At 36.5% G+C, this 17,749-nt stretch overlaps 1 protein-coding gene and 1 long non-coding RNA gene across 2 annotated transcripts in view; one reads left to right on the top strand and one right to left on the bottom strand.

Annotated features, from left to right (window-relative positions):
* The window catches only part of LOC121038838 (pyridine nucleotide-disulfide oxidoreductase domain-containing protein 1), a 28,584-nt gene continuing 10,835 nt past the window's right edge, over positions 1–17,749 (top strand). Inside the window, exons 1-5 of the mRNA XM_040488719.1 lie at positions 1–182; positions 4,546–4,626; positions 9,634–9,753; positions 12,764–12,892; positions 15,191–15,264. Coding sequence (XP_040344653.1) covers positions 99–182; positions 4,546–4,626; positions 9,634–9,753; positions 12,764–12,892; positions 15,191–15,264 — 488 coding nt within the window. The 5' untranslated portion in view covers positions 1–98. The remainder of the gene's footprint in view (positions 183–4,545; positions 4,627–9,633; positions 9,754–12,763; positions 12,893–15,190; positions 15,265–17,749) is intronic.
* Positions 10,622–17,749, bottom strand: part of LOC121038842 (uncharacterized) — a 51,156-nt gene continuing 44,028 nt past the window's right edge. The window contains exon 5 of the long non-coding RNA XR_005794531.1: positions 10,622–11,032. This is a non-coding gene — a long non-coding RNA (uncharacterized LOC121038842). The remainder of the gene's footprint in view (positions 11,033–17,749) is intronic.

Raw genomic sequence — 17,749 nt, 5'->3', positions numbered from 1 at the left:
CGGCACCGGAAGTGGCCGCCCAGCTTGACTTCCGCTCCCAGGGTAAGAACCCTTGCGGCTCGCCCACCGGTTGCCAGAAAACCGCTAGGAGTCAGATCATGGAGGCAGCGCGCCCTCCGTCGACGGCGGGAAAGTTTGTGGTGGTTGGCGGTGGCATCGCGGGTGTCACCTGTGCTGAGCAGGTAGGCTGACGCGTCGACAGTTCCGCCTCTTCCCTGACCCCGCGGCGGTGGCATTCAAGGCACCCTCTCGCCCCCACCTTGTCCTTCCAGATCCCGCTTTAGCCGCTTCTTTCCCCCCGCCCCAGCACTCTTTGTTTTCAAATGTTAGAGACTGCGTGGCGGCCCCTCTACGAAGTTCTTGGTACCTCGCAAGCTTCGCCTTAGGCCTAGGGAAGAGGAGTGGGGAGCAAGTTGTTGGCAGGTGGGATCCCAAAGCTGACTGAACCAGACTGTGGTGCTAGTTATGCCAGAGCAGACAAGAGGGCTTAAACTGGTAAATAGTTGGTCAGAAAATTCAGCCTCCATTGCTCGTTAGCTGATTGAATTCAGGTTTCAGGTAGATGCCAGGTCCTTAGTTCCTCGTAAATAATTGAAAAACCCTTACGTAGTTTCCTATACTTTGAACTCCCAAGATAGAAGAGATTTCATCTGTAGTAATGTTTTGTAAAACAACCAACAAGGGATTAAAACCAGCTGGGGAATGCTTTTCTAATTATAGTGAATAATCAGGCTACACACACACACACACACACTCCAAAAAGAATTGTTTTGTTGATATAAAGTAAATGTAAGCAATCATTGAAGTCACAGAAGTAGTGCAGGAAATCCAAGAATTGTTTTCAAACTTCTAATCTTTAGGTGTGTATTTTCCATGTTTTCACCAAGTGAAACACCTGTTATCCAGGTACGGTACTAAGGGCTGAGTAATCACAGAGCATGGTACCTCCTTTCTAGGGACTCACAATCTAGTGGAAGAGACATGTGAATGAACCATTTCACCAGTGTGTTTGCCAACCTAAGGGTGTCTGGCGAGTTGACAGGGCATGAATTAGGGGGAGGTGTCCTTTTGTCTCAGTATAGAAAATGAGTAAAAGTTGACCAGGTGGACAAGAAAAACTAGATGGTCCAAAGGGAGGCAAGGATATATAATCTCAGGTAGGAAAGCACTACTGAGAGCAGCAAAGCTTAAAGAACATGGTGCTTGGGGAGGTGACCAGAGATGAAGCTGGGAAGGCTGGGAGAGACCACATCATGAAGTATCTTATTAAGTCTTGCTAATAACTAACAAGTCGGGCACCTGGGTGGCTCATTTAGTTGAATGTCCAACTCTTGATTTCAGCTGAGGTCATGATTTTACAGTTGTGGGATCGAGCCCCGTGGCAGGCTACATACTGAGCGAGGGGACTGCTTGGGATTCTCTCTCTCCCTCTGCCCCTCTCTCCTGCTTGTGCTCTCTTTCTAAAATAAAATTTAAAAAAAAAGTTAGCCAGAACTTGCAAGAAGTGAGATGATTTTGAGCAGTGGAGTAATGTGATCAAATGAAATATTTTGAGAGTTGATTAGCTCCAGTATGTTTGGGGCAGGGGCAGCTGGTTAAAATGAGACTGGAAGGCCAACTGGAAGGTGAATTTAGTAGTATAAAGAAATTTTGAAGCCAGGTATAGCAATGAAAACAAAGTGGGGAAATAACAATATATAAAGAGAAGAAAGATGGAAAGAATGGTAATATCATCAGATATTATAGAAAGTTCAAATAAGTTGATATTTTAAAAAATTTAGTGAATTTTAAGGGTCTGGAGGTGAATTCAAGATGCTCCTTTTTTCTTTACTGAAGTATTGACATACAGTATTCATCAGGTGTACATCATAGTGATTGGCTATTTCTTTACATTATGAAATGATCATCTCAATAGGCATAGTTACCCCTTGTCACTACACAAAGTTATTACAGTGTTGACTATATTCCCTATGCTGTACATTACATCCCTATGACTTATTTATTTTATAACTGGAAATTTGTTCTTCTTAATCTCTTTAACCTATTTTTCCCTCTTCCCCCCAGCCCCAATCCCTTTCCACTCCATTAATAGTTTGTTTCCTGTATCTATGAGTCTGTTTTGTTTGCATTGTTTTTTCGTTTTCCACAAATAAGTGAAATCATATAATATTTGTCTTTCTTTGACTTACTTCACTTAACATAATACCCGCTGGGTCCATTCATGTTGTCAAAAATGGCAAAATTTCATGTATAGCTGAATAGCATTTCATTGAATATATTTATACCACCTCTTCTTTATCCATTCATCAGTAGACACTTAGGTTGCTTCCATATTTTAGCTATTTTAAATAATGCTGTAGTGAACATAGGAATGCATGTATCTCTTTGAGCTGTGTTTTTGTTCTCTTTCCATACATACCTAGAAGTAGAATTGCTGGATCATATGGTAGTTCTATTGTTAATTTTTTGAGGAACCTCCATACTGTTTTCCATGGTGGCTGCACCAATTTACATTCTGAAAAACAGTGTACAATGGTTCCCTTTTCCCCACATCCTCACCAACACTTGTTATTTCTTGTCTTTTTCATAATAGCCAATCTGACAGGGGTGAGGTGATATTTCATTGTAGTTTTGATTTGCATGAGTGATACTGAACATGTTTTGTTGTATCTAATGGCCATCTATCTTCTTTGGAAAAATGTCTATCCAAGTTTTGCCCATTTACACATTTTTTTAATAGTAAGTTGTGTAAGTTTTTAATATATTTTGGATATTAACCCCTATTGGATGTATGATTTGCAAGTATCCTCTCCCATTCAGTAGGTTGTCTTTCTGTCTTGTTGATGGTTTCCTTCTCTTTCCAAAAGCTTTTTAGTTTGATGTAATTTCTTTTGTTTGTTTTAGCTTTGTTTAACCTTGCCTGAGGAAAATGGCTCAAAAAATATTGCTAAGATTGGTGTTCAAGAGCTTACTGCTTATGTTTTCTTCTAGGAGTTTTATGGTTTCGAGTCTTATATTCAAGTCTTTAATCCATTTTGACTTTATTTTTGTATGAAACAGTGGTCATGTTTCATTCTTTGGCATGTAAGCTGTCCCATTTTCCCAACATCATTTATGAAGAAACTTCCCCCACTCCCGCTGTATATTCTTGCCCCCTTTGTCATAGATTAATTGACCATCTATGTGTGGATTTATATCTGGGCTCTGTGTTCCATACCATTAATCTTTGTGTCTGTTTTTGTGCCAGTACCATACTGTTTTGATTACTACAGCCTTGTAGTGTGGTTTGAAATCAGGAAGCATAATACTTCCAGCCTTGTTCTTCTTTCTCCTTTGGCTGTTTGGGGTCTTTTGCAGTTTCATCCAAATTCTAGGATTCTTTGTTCCAGTTCTGTGAAAAATGCCATTGCTATTTTGGTGGGCATTGCATTGAATCTGTAGATTGCTTTGGGTAGTATGGATATTTTAACAAAATATTAAGTCTTCCAATCCATGAGCGTGATCTTTCCATTTATTTACGTCTTACTCAATTTCTTTCATCGGTGGCTTATAGTTTTCAGAGTACGGGTCTTTCACTTCTTTGGTTTAATTTATTCCTAGGTATTTTATTCTTTTTGATGTGGTTATAAATGAGATTGTTTTCTTAATTTCTCTCTCAGATAGATTGTTACTAGTATACAGAAACTTGACATACGTTTTCTGTATGTCAATTTTGTATCCTGTAGTTTTACTGGATTCATTTTTTCATTCTAATATTATTTTTGGTTATTTATTTATTTATTTTTGTTTGTTTTTTTGATTGAACATGCTCAGTTTTAACAGTATAGTAGGGAAAGAAATAGAAATTGGTGGAGAAATAGAATTGGTTGAGGAACCAGAGTATGATTTAAGAAAATTCTTTCAAGAAGTTTAAAGTGAAAGAGAGGTTGTAGCCAGAGGAGAATGATGGAAAAAAATAGCAAGTTAAGCCTCTAAATACTGTTGAAGCTACTACTAAAATGGTTTTGCTTTTCCAGAGTATACACTGGTTGGGCATTTGGAAGAGGCAGAATAGGAGTACCAAAACACTTGGGAAAAGTCAGGCTAAGATTCTGAATATTTATGAGTAAGGATTTACTGTAATTTCATGCCACTGAAGGGAAATGAAAATACTATTTTAAAAGAAATAAAAGTTGGTTTAACTGTTAATTAGGAAGATATTTTTTTTTTTCTCATTCTCTGAAGGACAACTTTACATTGGTATGCAAGATAGTAAGGGATAATATCATTTTTCTTATTCAGGAGGTTTTTGTTAGTGTTTATTATAAACGTATTATACATTTTATCAGTATCAGAGTTGAACGTTAGTCACTACTACCCCATAAATAGGAACAAGACACAGAATAATGGAGACCTTTGGATGAGGAAAAGTGACTTTTTAGTTTTCTAGGTTAATAATAACATTATTAAAATTGCATTATCCCTATCTCACCCCCATGTCACATATGTTAATACCTAAAGTTACTTATGAAATTTTTTCTCCCAATTTTTTTTTCTTTAAATAAGTTGGCTATTCACTTTCCATCAGAAGATATTCTCCTGGTAACAGCTTCTCCTGTTATTAAAGCAGTTACAAATTTCAAGCAGGTAAGAATCCTTTATATAACTTTCTTAGTCATATATATTTTTGTAATTTCAGTAACTTGCCCAGCAGTTAGTGTAATTATAGTTTTTAAATGTTTAAAATGATAAATGTTCTTTTGATGGTCATTTTAAAACCAAAGCGCAAAGTTTAGAATTATATTAAATACCAGGGCACCTGGGTGGCTCAGTTGGTTAAGGGTCTGACTCTGAATTTTGACTCAGGTCATGATCTCACAGTTGGTGAGTTCGAGCCCCAAATTGGGTTTGCACTGGCAGGGTGGAGCCTGCTTATGTTTCTTTCTCTCCCTCTCTCTCTGCCCCTCTCCTGCTCTTGCTCTCCAAATAAATAAATAAATAAATAAATAAATAAATAAATGTATTATATTAAATACCAAAAGCACCCAACTGATGTTGAATTCCTAGTCTTGTTTTTCCTATCTTTTCCTCCCACTCAGAGTTACTTTTCAGAAATTTTTAAATAAAGTTCTTTTGAGCAAAAATGCTTTGCAAATGTAAATATGAATGCCAATACATATATGTAATTATTATAAGTAGTTTGTGTATAAATTGTGTGTTTGCATATCAGAAGAGTACTTCTCAGCTAAGTTTACACTTGTAGGTAATTAATGTTTCAGGTGTGTAATAAGCATCTCAGAACACTTTGTAGTTCCATGGATTTATATTACACACATTATAGCATTACATTAGGAGTCTAAGATCATTTGGGTCTTAGTGTTATAGAAAAGTGATCTATAAACATTTTTGATCTGATACCTCACCTGTTAAAAAGTTTTGGCTGATCTTGTAATATTCGTATATTTATATATTTATAAATTATGTATATACTATAGTGCTCTAATTATGAATGTTATAATGGCTATGCAAAAAAATTAAGTAAATCATACTTCACTGAAGTATTTCTTCTCATACTTCAGTGAAGAATACTACTATAGTCTTTAATATAAGTTTTCCTTTAGATCCTGATAATAAAATAAAACTTTCTCATGTTGTAAACCCCTAAGACCAAGGGTAATTTAGTGTGTTATGTTTTTCCTTTATAACCTTCTTAGAGATATGTAAGATATCTTACTACTGAGGTATGGCCAAAGGACTTAAGGGATTGGGAGAACTAGAGAACAAATTGTGGCTATTAATCTCTAATGGGAAAAAAAAATCAATTATAGGCTAGGAGCACATACATAAGAGAAAGATGTTTGGCTGTGTCTTATAAGTGTTTTTCTGGAAGACTTAATTCAGTGTGACTATTCCAGAGTTATAAGACTTGACTTAAATTTTTGCTGATTTTGCAAATTTTGTATAATAGAAGAAAAACAGTTTTGGATTCTAGGCCTACCTGTTTTTTATTGGCTGTGTAGCCTTGGCAAATCTCTGTATCTAAGTTGTTTCACTTCTAATATTAGGATAGTATCTTCCTTGTTTACTTGAAGGAGGTTGGGAGTTTAAGATATACTAATATATGTGAAAATGAATTGGAATAACATTATGCAAATGTCAGTTATTAATATTCAGAAGTAGGAAATTGCATCCTTTTTATCATTTATTGAACATCTATATTATGTATGAGCCAGTGTGCTAAGCACCCAGAAGACAGATTGAAAGTATAGAACATACACCAAAAAGTCACTAATGGTCATCTCTGGAGTTGGGGAATGGCAGTCGTGGTGGGGTAGTGTGAGATTTAGGGAAGAGTAAAAGGGACACTTTATTTTATATTAGGTATTGTTTGTTTAATGTTAAAGAAAATGTTTTCATGGCATGTGTAATTTCTAAAGGAGAAAAAAGATTAATAACAACATGTTATTTATGGAGTACTTGCTATGTACCAAACACTCTTCTAAAGGTTTTAAATACATTAACTTATTTAATCCTTAAAGTAATCCTATGAAGTGGGTTCTTATATTATCCCCACTTACAGATGAGGTAAATGAGTCAGTGAGGCTGGGTAAATCTCCAAGGTGTGTATAGATAGGTTTTAGGGGCGCCTGGGTGGCGCAGTCGGTTAAGCGTCGACTTCAGCCAGGTCACGATCTCGCGGTCTGTGAGTTCGAGCCCCGCGTCAGGCTCTGGGCTGATGGCTTGGAGCCTGGAGCCTGTTTCCGATTCTGTGTCTCCCTCTCTCTCTGCCCCTCCCCCGTTCATGCTCTGTCTCTCTCTGTCCCAAAAATAAATAAACGTTAAATTCAGGTTGGCTCTGTAACCCTCATGGTTAATGAGTAGCACTTTCTCAGAATGGTAACAAATCTGCAAGACAAAGTTATCATTATAATGTAGTTATCCTTATAGTGGCAAAAAAAAAAATTGCAGTTGTATTGCAATATATACGTATTTATTTTTATAAATATATTGTGAATGAGTGTCAGAGCCTGCCTTTGAGATCAAGAAAGGCTTTACATAGGAGAGTGGATTGAAACTGAGACTGAAAGAATAAGTAGGTCTTGCCATGTTTGCAAGAGGTTGAATGGAGGCAGGCATGTGCCAAGATGATGAAAGTATATGACTATATAATATGTTGTAATAGGTATCAGTTCAGTTCTGCTGGAATGTAAATTCAGTGCTGAACCAATAGTCAGAGGGCAGACCATGGTGGGCTTGTATGCTATGATGTGGAATTGTATTTTATCCAAAATTTAGATGATGCCAAACTTTTGGAGCATTTTCAGCAGGTGAGAACACTGAATTGGAGATATAACAGGTTGGTATTCATCATTGTCTCAGTACCAGCTCAGCCATAGGCATTGGCTGCAATTTCCCAGGGAGAAGAGCCCAATAATAGTGTTCTATGGAACACCGACATTTAAAGGAAGATCAGAGAGAAAGGAAGCCCTGAAAATGGGCACCCTATTTATTAGTCTTAAGTCAGAGAGGAAAACTATGAGAGAAGAAGAGTTTGTTTCCCTGAAGCCAAAGATGGCAAAAGTTTAATTAAGTGCAGTGGTCAGTGGTGTCAGATCCAAGGATAGCAGGTAAGATAATGACTCAAAAGTGCCTATATCTAGTAACTTATTGGTGACTTTGAGACAGTTTACACCATTTTCAGAAATTAGTGGGGGGTAACTCTAAAATGACAGTAACGATAAACTTTTCTCTTTTGAAATTTAGCTGCAAAAGGAGAAAAGATAGGGTGGCAGCAAATAGAGAACGTGAAGACTAGCATTAAGTTGAGTTTTATTCTTTTTTTTTTTTTTTTTTTTTTACTGTTGATTTATTCTTAGAGCGAGCAAGCACATGAGCAGGGGAGGGGCAGAGAGAGGGAGACACAGAATCTGAAGCAGGCTCCAGGCTCTGACCTGTCAGCACAGAGCTCGACGTGGGGCTCGAACTCATGAACCACAAGATCATGACCTGCACCAAAGTCACATGCTTAACCAACTGAGCCACCCAGGTGCCCCGAGTTTTATTCTTTTAAGGTGGAAGACACTTTAGCGTGTTTACCTATTGAGATTTAGAAACCAGTAGGAAAGGCTGAAGATGAAGGAAAGCAAGGAGTACATAATAAGGAAGGAGTCCTGAGGAGGTGAGAGATGATGGCATATAGAGCATAGATTACTGGATTCACCTTGAAAAGGTAGAAATGGGTCATGGAAGGTGGACTGTAGTACGGAAATGTATAGATGGTGGGAAAGAAGTCATAAGAGTTCTTAGTAGTCTCTTTGAGCCAAGAAGTAAAGTGATTTGCTGGGAGTGCTGAGGATGGAATGTGTTTGGGAAGCATTAGAATGGTGAACATTTAGAAAAATCACCAAGGGTTGGAAGATGTTACTTCGATGTTACTCTTGTCACTACATTGACACATAAACACTGATGGTTTAAAAAAGCCTTGGTGGCTAAACTGAACTAGTGGTCTTGTATTCTTCACTTCCAGGCACTCAGTGAAATAAATTAAAGCCAGTAAACAATGGTAATTTTATTAAATCCTGACTCTTCAGTGCACGTCTTTTTAATGTTCTGTGTGATGAGATGGGATGTATGCATAAAGCACTTGTTCCACATATGGGGCTAGGAGGGAAAAGCAGTTGTGCAGTTGCTGAGTTGCAAGAGGAATTAATTACTCTTGTGGAATACCAATTTTACTTGAAAGAACAACTGACAAACTAATTTCATATTTGGAAAATGAGTGAAAACAAGTGACAGTATTTGTTGCCAGGATAACAAAATTATTGTTGGTGACAATAATGAATGTGGTTTTTGATATTGTATTGAGTTGAAATTAACATGTGGAAGATCTCTTTAACTTTGTGAACCACTATTGTCCAGATGACAAATGTGATGTTACACGATCCAAAGTGCAGGATAGACCAATAGATTTCACAGTAGTAGGGTATGAAAAATTCTTTGATAACGGTTTCAAATTCTACACTGCATCTAATCTTTAAGAAACCACACTTGTTGAGTTTTAGTATAACATCAAAGAAGAATATACAATTCTCTAAAAAGGCTGCACATCTCTGTCAGCCTGAACTGTCTTCATAAATTTTAACCAAATTAACATACTGCAATAGTTTGAATGCAGATGCAGAGTATGGAAGCAGTTTGAATGCAAAAGCAGATCTATTAAGACCGGATATTAAAGACATTTGTAAAAATGCAAAACTGCCATTCTTCTCACTTAATTTGTTTTGGAAAAAAAAGTTACTCTTATTAAAAGGATATTATATCTGTTTAACATGTATTGGATCTATTCTTAAGTGAATTAAGAAATGTTTTAGGGGCGCCTGGGTGGCGCAGTCGGTTAAGCGTCCGACTTCAGCCAGGTCACCATCTCGCGGTCCGTGAGTTCGAGCCCCGCGTCAGGCTCTGGGCTGATGGCTCGCAGCCTGGAGCCTGTTTCCGATTCTGTGTCTCCCTCTCTCTCTGCCCCTCCCCCGTTCATGCTCTGTCTCTCTCTGTCCCAAAAATAAATAAACGTTAAAAAAAAAAAAAAGTTTTAAAATTCTTAAAAGGAAATATTTTTATGAAAATTTACATTTTCACCTTTTTGATTTAATACAGGTTTCTAAAGTATTGGAGGAATTTGATGTTGAAGAGCAACCGAATACCATGTTAGAAAATCGCTTTCCCAACATTAAGGTTATAGAATCCGGAGTAAAGCAACTGAAGAGTAAAGAACATGTAAGAAGTTTTGTTTTTTTTTTTTTTTAATTTTGTTAAATGTTTGTTTATTTTTGAGAGAGAGAGGCAGAGCACAGCAGGGGAGGGGCGGAGAGAGAGGGGGACATAGAATCCAAAGCAGGCTCCAGGCTCTGAGCTGTCAGTGCAGAGCCCGACATGGGGCTCGAATCCACGAACTACAAGATCATGACCCGAGCTGAAGTTGGACACCCAACTGACTGAGTCACCCAGGCACCCCTAGAAGATGTTTTTCTTAATGATGATCCATTGTTAAATATTGATGAGCTTTCCCTGCTTTCTTTTGAACCCATCTGTACCCCCACCACTACTAAGTTTCCTAGCATATAAAGTTTAGTAACATTGATTTCTTTTTATTAGGAAAATTTATACTTTTTCTGAATTTATTGGGATTATATAATTAGTTTGATTTCACATTTTAGGTTTTACATTTCAAATTAGCATTAACATTTACATAGTGTCTGTTGTGTTCTGGGCACTGCAATAAGTGCTGGGATACAACAGGAACATTACAGTGAACTTGGCCTGGGAGGTCTCATTGTCATGGGGAATATAGACATGCACATGTATTAATTATATATACACGTGAAAAGCACAGTCACTGAAGTATTATCAAAGCTCTGATACTAGGGATTTTGGAGGACCTCACAGAAGGGGAAAATGTTTGAACTGGGTTTAAAAGGTGAATTAAGAGTTCTTAATTAAGGACATTGTAGGAAAACGAGGTTGCTTGTTCAGAAACCCAAAGAAAAGCAGCATGTGGAAGAATAACATCGTCAGAGGTACTGTGGTGGAGATAAAGAGAGGAGATTGGCAGACTAGGGCAAACAAATAGGACTGTGAAGAGCTGTTTACATTATGCCAAGATGATTTATTTTACAGTCAGTGGAGAAATAAAGTGGAGGCAGGGATGGTAATATATTCTTTTAGGAAGACAGATCTGATACCAATGTTGAGGATGAAATGGGGTGGAGTGAGTGATAGTGTCCAGCAACCAAACCAGAAGGTGGTTGCAATAGTCTAAACTGATAGAAGGCCTGAATGAAGACAAGAACTGTGTATTTGGAAAGAATAGCGCAGATATGAGTGAGATTTCTCCTGTAAATTTAGCAGGACTCAGTAACCCATTGGATGTGGGAATGAATAAGGCAGTCGAAGGAAACGTGTGGTCAGATGATTAACAATATCCTCAGGTGAGCTTTAGGCAAGATGAGAAGTAGGGTTTCTAGTTGTTTCTCTACAGCAGCTCTAATTTTTCACCCTTATGGAGAAAACACATACATAATACATTTGAAACACAAATAATTTGACAGTAAAAAAATAAGAAAAAGGACTAAATTTTATGAGAAAAAAATAAAAAATCTGAATCCCAAAACTGGAATAAATTTCTAACATTTACAGTGGTACATATCCTATATAACATCCATGTCCGTTAATTTGTAAATTGAGGTGGGCTCAAATGTAGACTAATAAATTGTGAGGGAATTTATATTAGGGCATTTGAATAAATCCGAATGCCACCCATTACCATTTGAAGTGTCCTGTATGAGCTCATGTCTGTATTCTCTTATTTGTCCTTTATATTCTTTGATGAATTAGAAATTGTGTGTTTTATCTTCATGTCTACTTCCAAAAATTTAGCAGTAGCCAATGAAAGGAGTTTTTGTGTTTGTTTTTACAACATAAAATGTAAATTATTTTTTAAATTTGGTCAGTGTCTGTTAATTACTGTTTGTCAGATAAAATTCCCACCACATTACATTATCTTCAGAAAGAACTGCATAGAATTTCTGTATGCGTTATACTGTGTTGAATTATCAGTTTTATGTATTTGTTATGCAGCTGAAGAGTTTCAGTGGGTATCAAGTGCTGTCTTATGATTTGCTATGTTTTATAAATCAAACACATGTCACAGTGTTAATCTCTAAACCATTCCAACAAAGTCTTGTGTCATAGTCACATGTGTGTGTATATATACATACACATACATATATGCTTATTAAAAGCTCCTACTTATGTGCAGATTTCCATTTGATTTTAAAGAATAAAAACAATGGATCACAAATACATATTTTTAGACTCAATAATATTATTAAAAATTAATATAAATGACTTTAAAAGCTAGTACATGTTAGGATTTAAGGTTAATATGTTTTTCACTTAATATGAAAATATCCCCAAAGAACATTTGTTTGTGGTTAGGTGATTGTTATTTGTACTTAAGAAGAATGCATGCACGTGCAAACTGGGGAGGTAGAGTGGGGGAGAGAGAGATTGAGACATTGAGATTCTTAGAATCTATGCTCAGCACAGAACCTGACACGGGGCTTGATCCCATGACACCGGAATCATGACCCAGAGCCAAAATCAAGACTTAACAGTACTTGTTAAGTACTCCAAAATCAAGTACTTAACAGACTGAGCCACCCAAGCTTCCCAAACACTTTTAATATTTTTAGATTAAGAAGACATAATGTAACCTTTTTTACCGCACTGTACTCCTCTGTACCCATAACAAATATTAAGGTATGATGCCATTAGAATTATTAGATCTTCCTACAGTAACTTCCATTGAGATCAGAAATATTAAGGCCTACCTCAGGTATAATATGATCACAATGCTTGATTTAAAAATTTCTGAATGTTTAGTTTTTAACCTGAGGTCAACATACCTCCCTGAATATAATAAGATTCCCTAAGTTTTAGGCAAAATCTGGTGTGAATGTATGTTTTTTTTTCCAGGGAAGAAAGACTGTTTTGCCCTAGATTCTCAAAATGGTTCATGGCCCTAAATGATGGTGAATCACTGGGTTGGAGAATGCATTCTCATGTTTACTCTGATTTGCAATTGCTGTGACAACGTATTGAGTGCCACCAAGAGGCAACCTTAATGTATTTTTTTGCTTTTGTCTTACTGAATTTTGTATTTCAAATGAAACTGTACCCATGTATAAATGTTTCTCCTCTCCCCTTCCTTGCCCTGTTTTTACAGTGCATTTTAACAGGAGATGGCAGTCAGCATGTATATAAGAAACTCTGTCTGTGTGCTGGAGCTAAGCCAAAGTTGATATGTGAAGGAAATCCTTATGTATTAGGAATCCGTGATACAGACAGTGCTCAGGTAACATTCTGAGATGGGGCCACGGTAAAGGAACATGAATATTTCATAGACTTCCTTTATTTGAATCAAAGTATTCCACTTACAGTGTTAATTCTTAAATTACAGAAGAGGTTTGTTTTGTGATCCACAAACCAGAAAATAGTTATAATGTTTTATTATTGCCAATTTCAGTTTGGTTGTAGCCGATAATTTTTCCTGTTTTTAGTCCCATGCTGATGTTCTGTGTTCTTTCCATTGTGCACTATCCCAGATATAATGACTAAGCTGAAGGTTATAACTTAACTTATACACACATTCATTACTGTATTTTGATTGGGAATAGTGATTTGTAGCCTAAATAATGTAGCAATCTTTTTCCACAAAGGTAAGGCATATCCCAAACTTACTGTACTCCTTAGCAAAGAAATGAATATTCAGATCTTTGTGGTCCAGAATCATGACAGAATCCCAGAACTAAAAAATTCATTTGGTTTATTGTTCTGCTCAAGAACCATAGTAAACTATCCCAATAAGGTGGAAACTGTGTGGAACCTTCTACAACTTCTTCTGATAATTTATTGCAGGGCTTCAGGGTTTATTGACCCTTCTTGCCAAGAAGCTCTTCCTGGTTTCCAGTCATAATACTTTGTCTTACCTGTAGCTTATTATTGTAGTTCTGTCCCTAAGGTGATAATTTTATGTACACTAATAACATTTTATATTCTTGAAATTGATGTTTTCTTTCAATCTTTCTTAATTTAAAACTTTTTTAAAGCTTATTATTTTGAGAGAGAGAGAGAGAGAGAGAGAGAGTGTGTGTGTGAGCAGATGAGTGGCAGGGAGAGAAGGAAAGAAAATCCCAAGTAGGCTCTGTGCTGTCAGTACAGAGCCCAACATGGGTCTCGATCCTACAAACCATGAGCATAGCTGTGTTCCAGCGAGGCTGCCTACATACATGAATTCACTGACTGCTTATGATAATACTGTGTGACAGTATTACTCCCAATTTACAAATAGCAAACTCTAATAGATTAATTATTCACCTATACTTAAATAGCTGTTATCAGAAGTACAATATAAACTTACGCCATTCATCTCCACATCCAGTGCTTTTAACAGATCTTTCTTATTTACTGTCCTCAGAGAAAGGCTGACTGAAATTAACTTAATGTTTTTTTTTTTTTTCTGGTAGAATTTTAAGCCAGTCAGTTTCAGTGATTATTTATTGAGTATTACAATAAGTTTTTGGGTGAATTTAATAGAAATGGTAACTTGACATGGTAGGAAGAGGAAATTTAGCTATTGAGATGTCATCCTGATCCAGTGGGACTATTCTGTACTTATAAAAGTGCCATAAAAATGACCATGGCTTCCCTAAGCTCATTGTGATCATTTTTTTTAGGGGGCAGAAGAGAGGGGTAGAGCGATCAATTAATTGTCTTATGATAAGAAAGTAGCATTTTTTTTTTTAATTTAGACATTATCGTGCCTGCTCTTAACAGCTTTATTTACATTATCCTAATGCTTACAGAGACGTAATGAAGTACAGTCACTTCTTGTTTCCAACGTTTTTTTTTTTTTTTTATTTTTGGGACAGAGAGAGACAGAGCATGAACGGGGAGGGGCAGAAAGAGAGGGAGACACAGAATCGGAAACAGGCTCCAGGCTCTGAGCCATCAGCCCAGAGCCTGACGCAGGGCTCGAACTCAGGGACCGCGAGATGGTGACCTGGCTGAAGTCGGACGCTTAACCGACTGCGCCACCCAGGCGCCCCAGTCACTTCTTGTTTCCATTTATATTGAAGAAGCTGGGGCACAGAAGGGTTAAGCAACTTGGCCAAGTTACTAACTGGGGGAAGTTAGTAACTCCAGGGACTCTTAACCACCAAGCTGTTGTGCTTCTCATTCCTGTAAGTTTTGGTGTTGAGTGAGTCCAGGGAAGTGCCAACTGACAGACTAGAAGAAAAGGAATAACCCTGTATGTGTACAGATCAGTGTCATGTTAGTAAGTTGGTTTGATCAAGTAGTTAGGAATGTGATGAACTAGAGCTAGTGCCTCTTGCTGCAATTCTGAAGTACTCTAGATGTAATGACGTAAAAAGTCAAATCATAAGAGGCATTGCTATAAAGGCAGTTTGTGTGACAGAGGAAAACATTTGTAATATTGGGAGGGTGTGTCCTGGCAGAGTGTGAAAGTGAGATTTTTGTTCCTTTGTAAATCAGGTAAAATTCGTACAATTTTAAGAACATTATCAGTGAAGCCTTTCTTCAAGTATTGCCCACTATTACAAAACACTATCTCATTTTCTTTTTAATATAGGAATTTCAGAAACAGCTTACTAAAGCCAAAAGAATAATGATCATAGGGAATGGTGGCATTGCACTTGAACTAGTGTAAGTATATATTTTTAAATATCATTTAAACACTACTCTATGACTCATAATTGTTGGCAGACTAGAAAACATCCTGTTCTGAAATTCAAAGATAAATAGAACTGTTTTTCATAGATTTTCAAGGAGAAAAAAATCCATTTTATATTTTTAGCTTCATGGAATTCATAGTTGTAGAAATGTCATTGTAAAACATGAGTTTAGGGAAGGTTTTAGGTCTCAAGGGGTCACAGGTGACTGGACAGATGTGATCCATACATGTGTTTGGTAGGCATGTACTATATTGAAAAACAATTTAAATGTGCACACCTTTAGAGATTTCTAGTCACAGTATCTACCTGTTTTATTGTTTACACCCATCCTGCTTCATTCATTTATAATGCTACCTGTTGGGCCCATGAAACCCACAGTGTGTTTGACTCCCTATTTCAAGATGTGGTACTCCCAGCTCTTGTTTTTTTGGAAGTTGAAAAATGTGAACCCATCAATTAATGTGAAATACTATCTTAAAATGATATTTCAAGTTTAAAGAACACTGAGGAATAAATATTCTGCTATGGTCTACAGAGCATTCATTTTCTTTATGATTTTATCTTCCATTGGATGGCTGAGATGGAATAGTCTGGACATTTTTAGGGCAGAAAGTTGAGTCCAACTACAAAGAGGACAAATTTGAATCAAAGTAATGAATTTGCCAAAGCTTTGTCCATTTCTATTTGCAGACTAGGTTTTTGCTCTTCTTTTTGACAGGATGGTGATTCCCAGTGGAAGCTTCTAAGAGTTCCTAGATTGCCTGAGTACTAGAGATGGCAGTCATTCTTGTAATTATGAAATTTATGGCACTGTATGGAGAACAGAGAAAAAACTGGAGATTCAAAATCAAACAGGTCTAAGGAGGCACATGACAAATTTTCTCCATCAGCTATCACCAGAAGTGTAACTGAATACTATTATTATTTACACTGGAAAATTTTCTTGCATTCAGAAATGCTCAGTCTTAAAACATGTAATCCTATTCCTCATTTTCTTGAGGTTGGAGATGTAAGACTATATAATCGGACAAAGCTTCTAATTTTATATTGAATAAACTCTGATAGTTTAAGAAAGGCTGCATATAATGCGATTGTCTCAGCTTAGGTCCACTGAATGATCAGGTGTTTATCATCTCATGGTGAAAAATGCCATATACAAACCCTTTTTGCTCTTTAATAGCCCTTGTGTTCCGTTGAGGCTAATGCTGATTTTCTTCAGTGTACTTTTATTTCAATTACTACCTCTGTTTTCTTCTTTACTAGTGTAGGTTAATCTTTTCTTTTCAGACATTTTTTTAATGATTTCAAAAAACCATAATACTTCACTGTTTATTTTTTAAAAGTGGTTTTAAAAATGAAAGTATTTCTACTATATATGTGATACTACCTCCATGGTAATGTATCTCGCTGAGGGCATGGTTCATAGTCTAAGGGCATCTTGTGAGGTAGGACGTGTATAGATGTTACTCGCGGTTACTTGTAATTGTGGGTGGCCTACTAGTCAAGCATTAGTATTTTAAACTATATTGATACTGTGTTATACTACTATATTACTTTAAAATTTTAAAAAAATGGTAGAGGAGTTTCTTAATAAAAACTAAGGAAAAAGTGTTTCATAATAACTATGTGCCTATATGTAAATTAAAATATGAAATTTATTACTCAATGTGTATTCTACTTTCTGCTCATCAGCAATCCTGTGTGATCTGAGCAACATAGAATATTCACCAAATAATCTGAAATTTAGTAACTAAATATTTTTTTCTGCGATAAGGGAGCAATTGTCACAAAGTATGAATGTCAGGTGACCTGAAATCAGATGTACTAAACCTTTTTTTCTATCATTTATTTATTGATTAGTTTGAATAATTTATTTATTGAGAAGTCAATGTGTTACATTGTAGCAGTCTGTGAAATAAACATGGCAGTACTTTGTACCACAAGTAAATGTTAAAAGTTCTTAACACATAATACTCTTATTACCTCTATAGGTTCTGATAAAGTCCTAGTATAATTAGGATGACCATATATCCTGTTCATCGTGGATGGTCTCAGTTCATCAATTGTACCAAAACAAGTAATAATAGCAGAAAAATATAATGGACTTCAGGGACTTAGTGAAATGAATACTAAGCAAACCACATTCTCTGTGACTAAACGTAGAGATAAAACAGCAGATCCCCAGGAGCTCCGGCTGTCTCATTAGTGGTGATGGTCTGTACACACCATGGCCATTCTGCTCTTTCTTGATTTTTCTGTGAACCGGATCTTTCTTCGGCTGAATGGCTTAGAAATTATTGAGGTGAAGGGAAGGGATTGCAGGGTAATGGTTCCTTTATAACAAAGTTAAAATTGTAGTTAATAACTCTGAATCTCTCCTTTGAGTACACAAAATATTTGTTACCAAAGAGTATGCTATTGTCAAAACTGTAACCATATACCATGGATCCATTCAT

This window comes from Herpailurus yagouaroundi, unplaced genomic scaffold, assembly GCF_014898765.1.
Source record: "Herpailurus yagouaroundi ecotype Mexico unplaced genomic scaffold, PumYag 166, whole genome shotgun sequence".
Lineage (NCBI taxonomy): Eukaryota > Metazoa > Chordata > Mammalia > Carnivora > Felidae > Herpailurus > Herpailurus yagouaroundi.
Note: the sequence above shows the minus strand (reverse complement) of the source record. Positions and strands in the feature narration are given on the sequence as shown.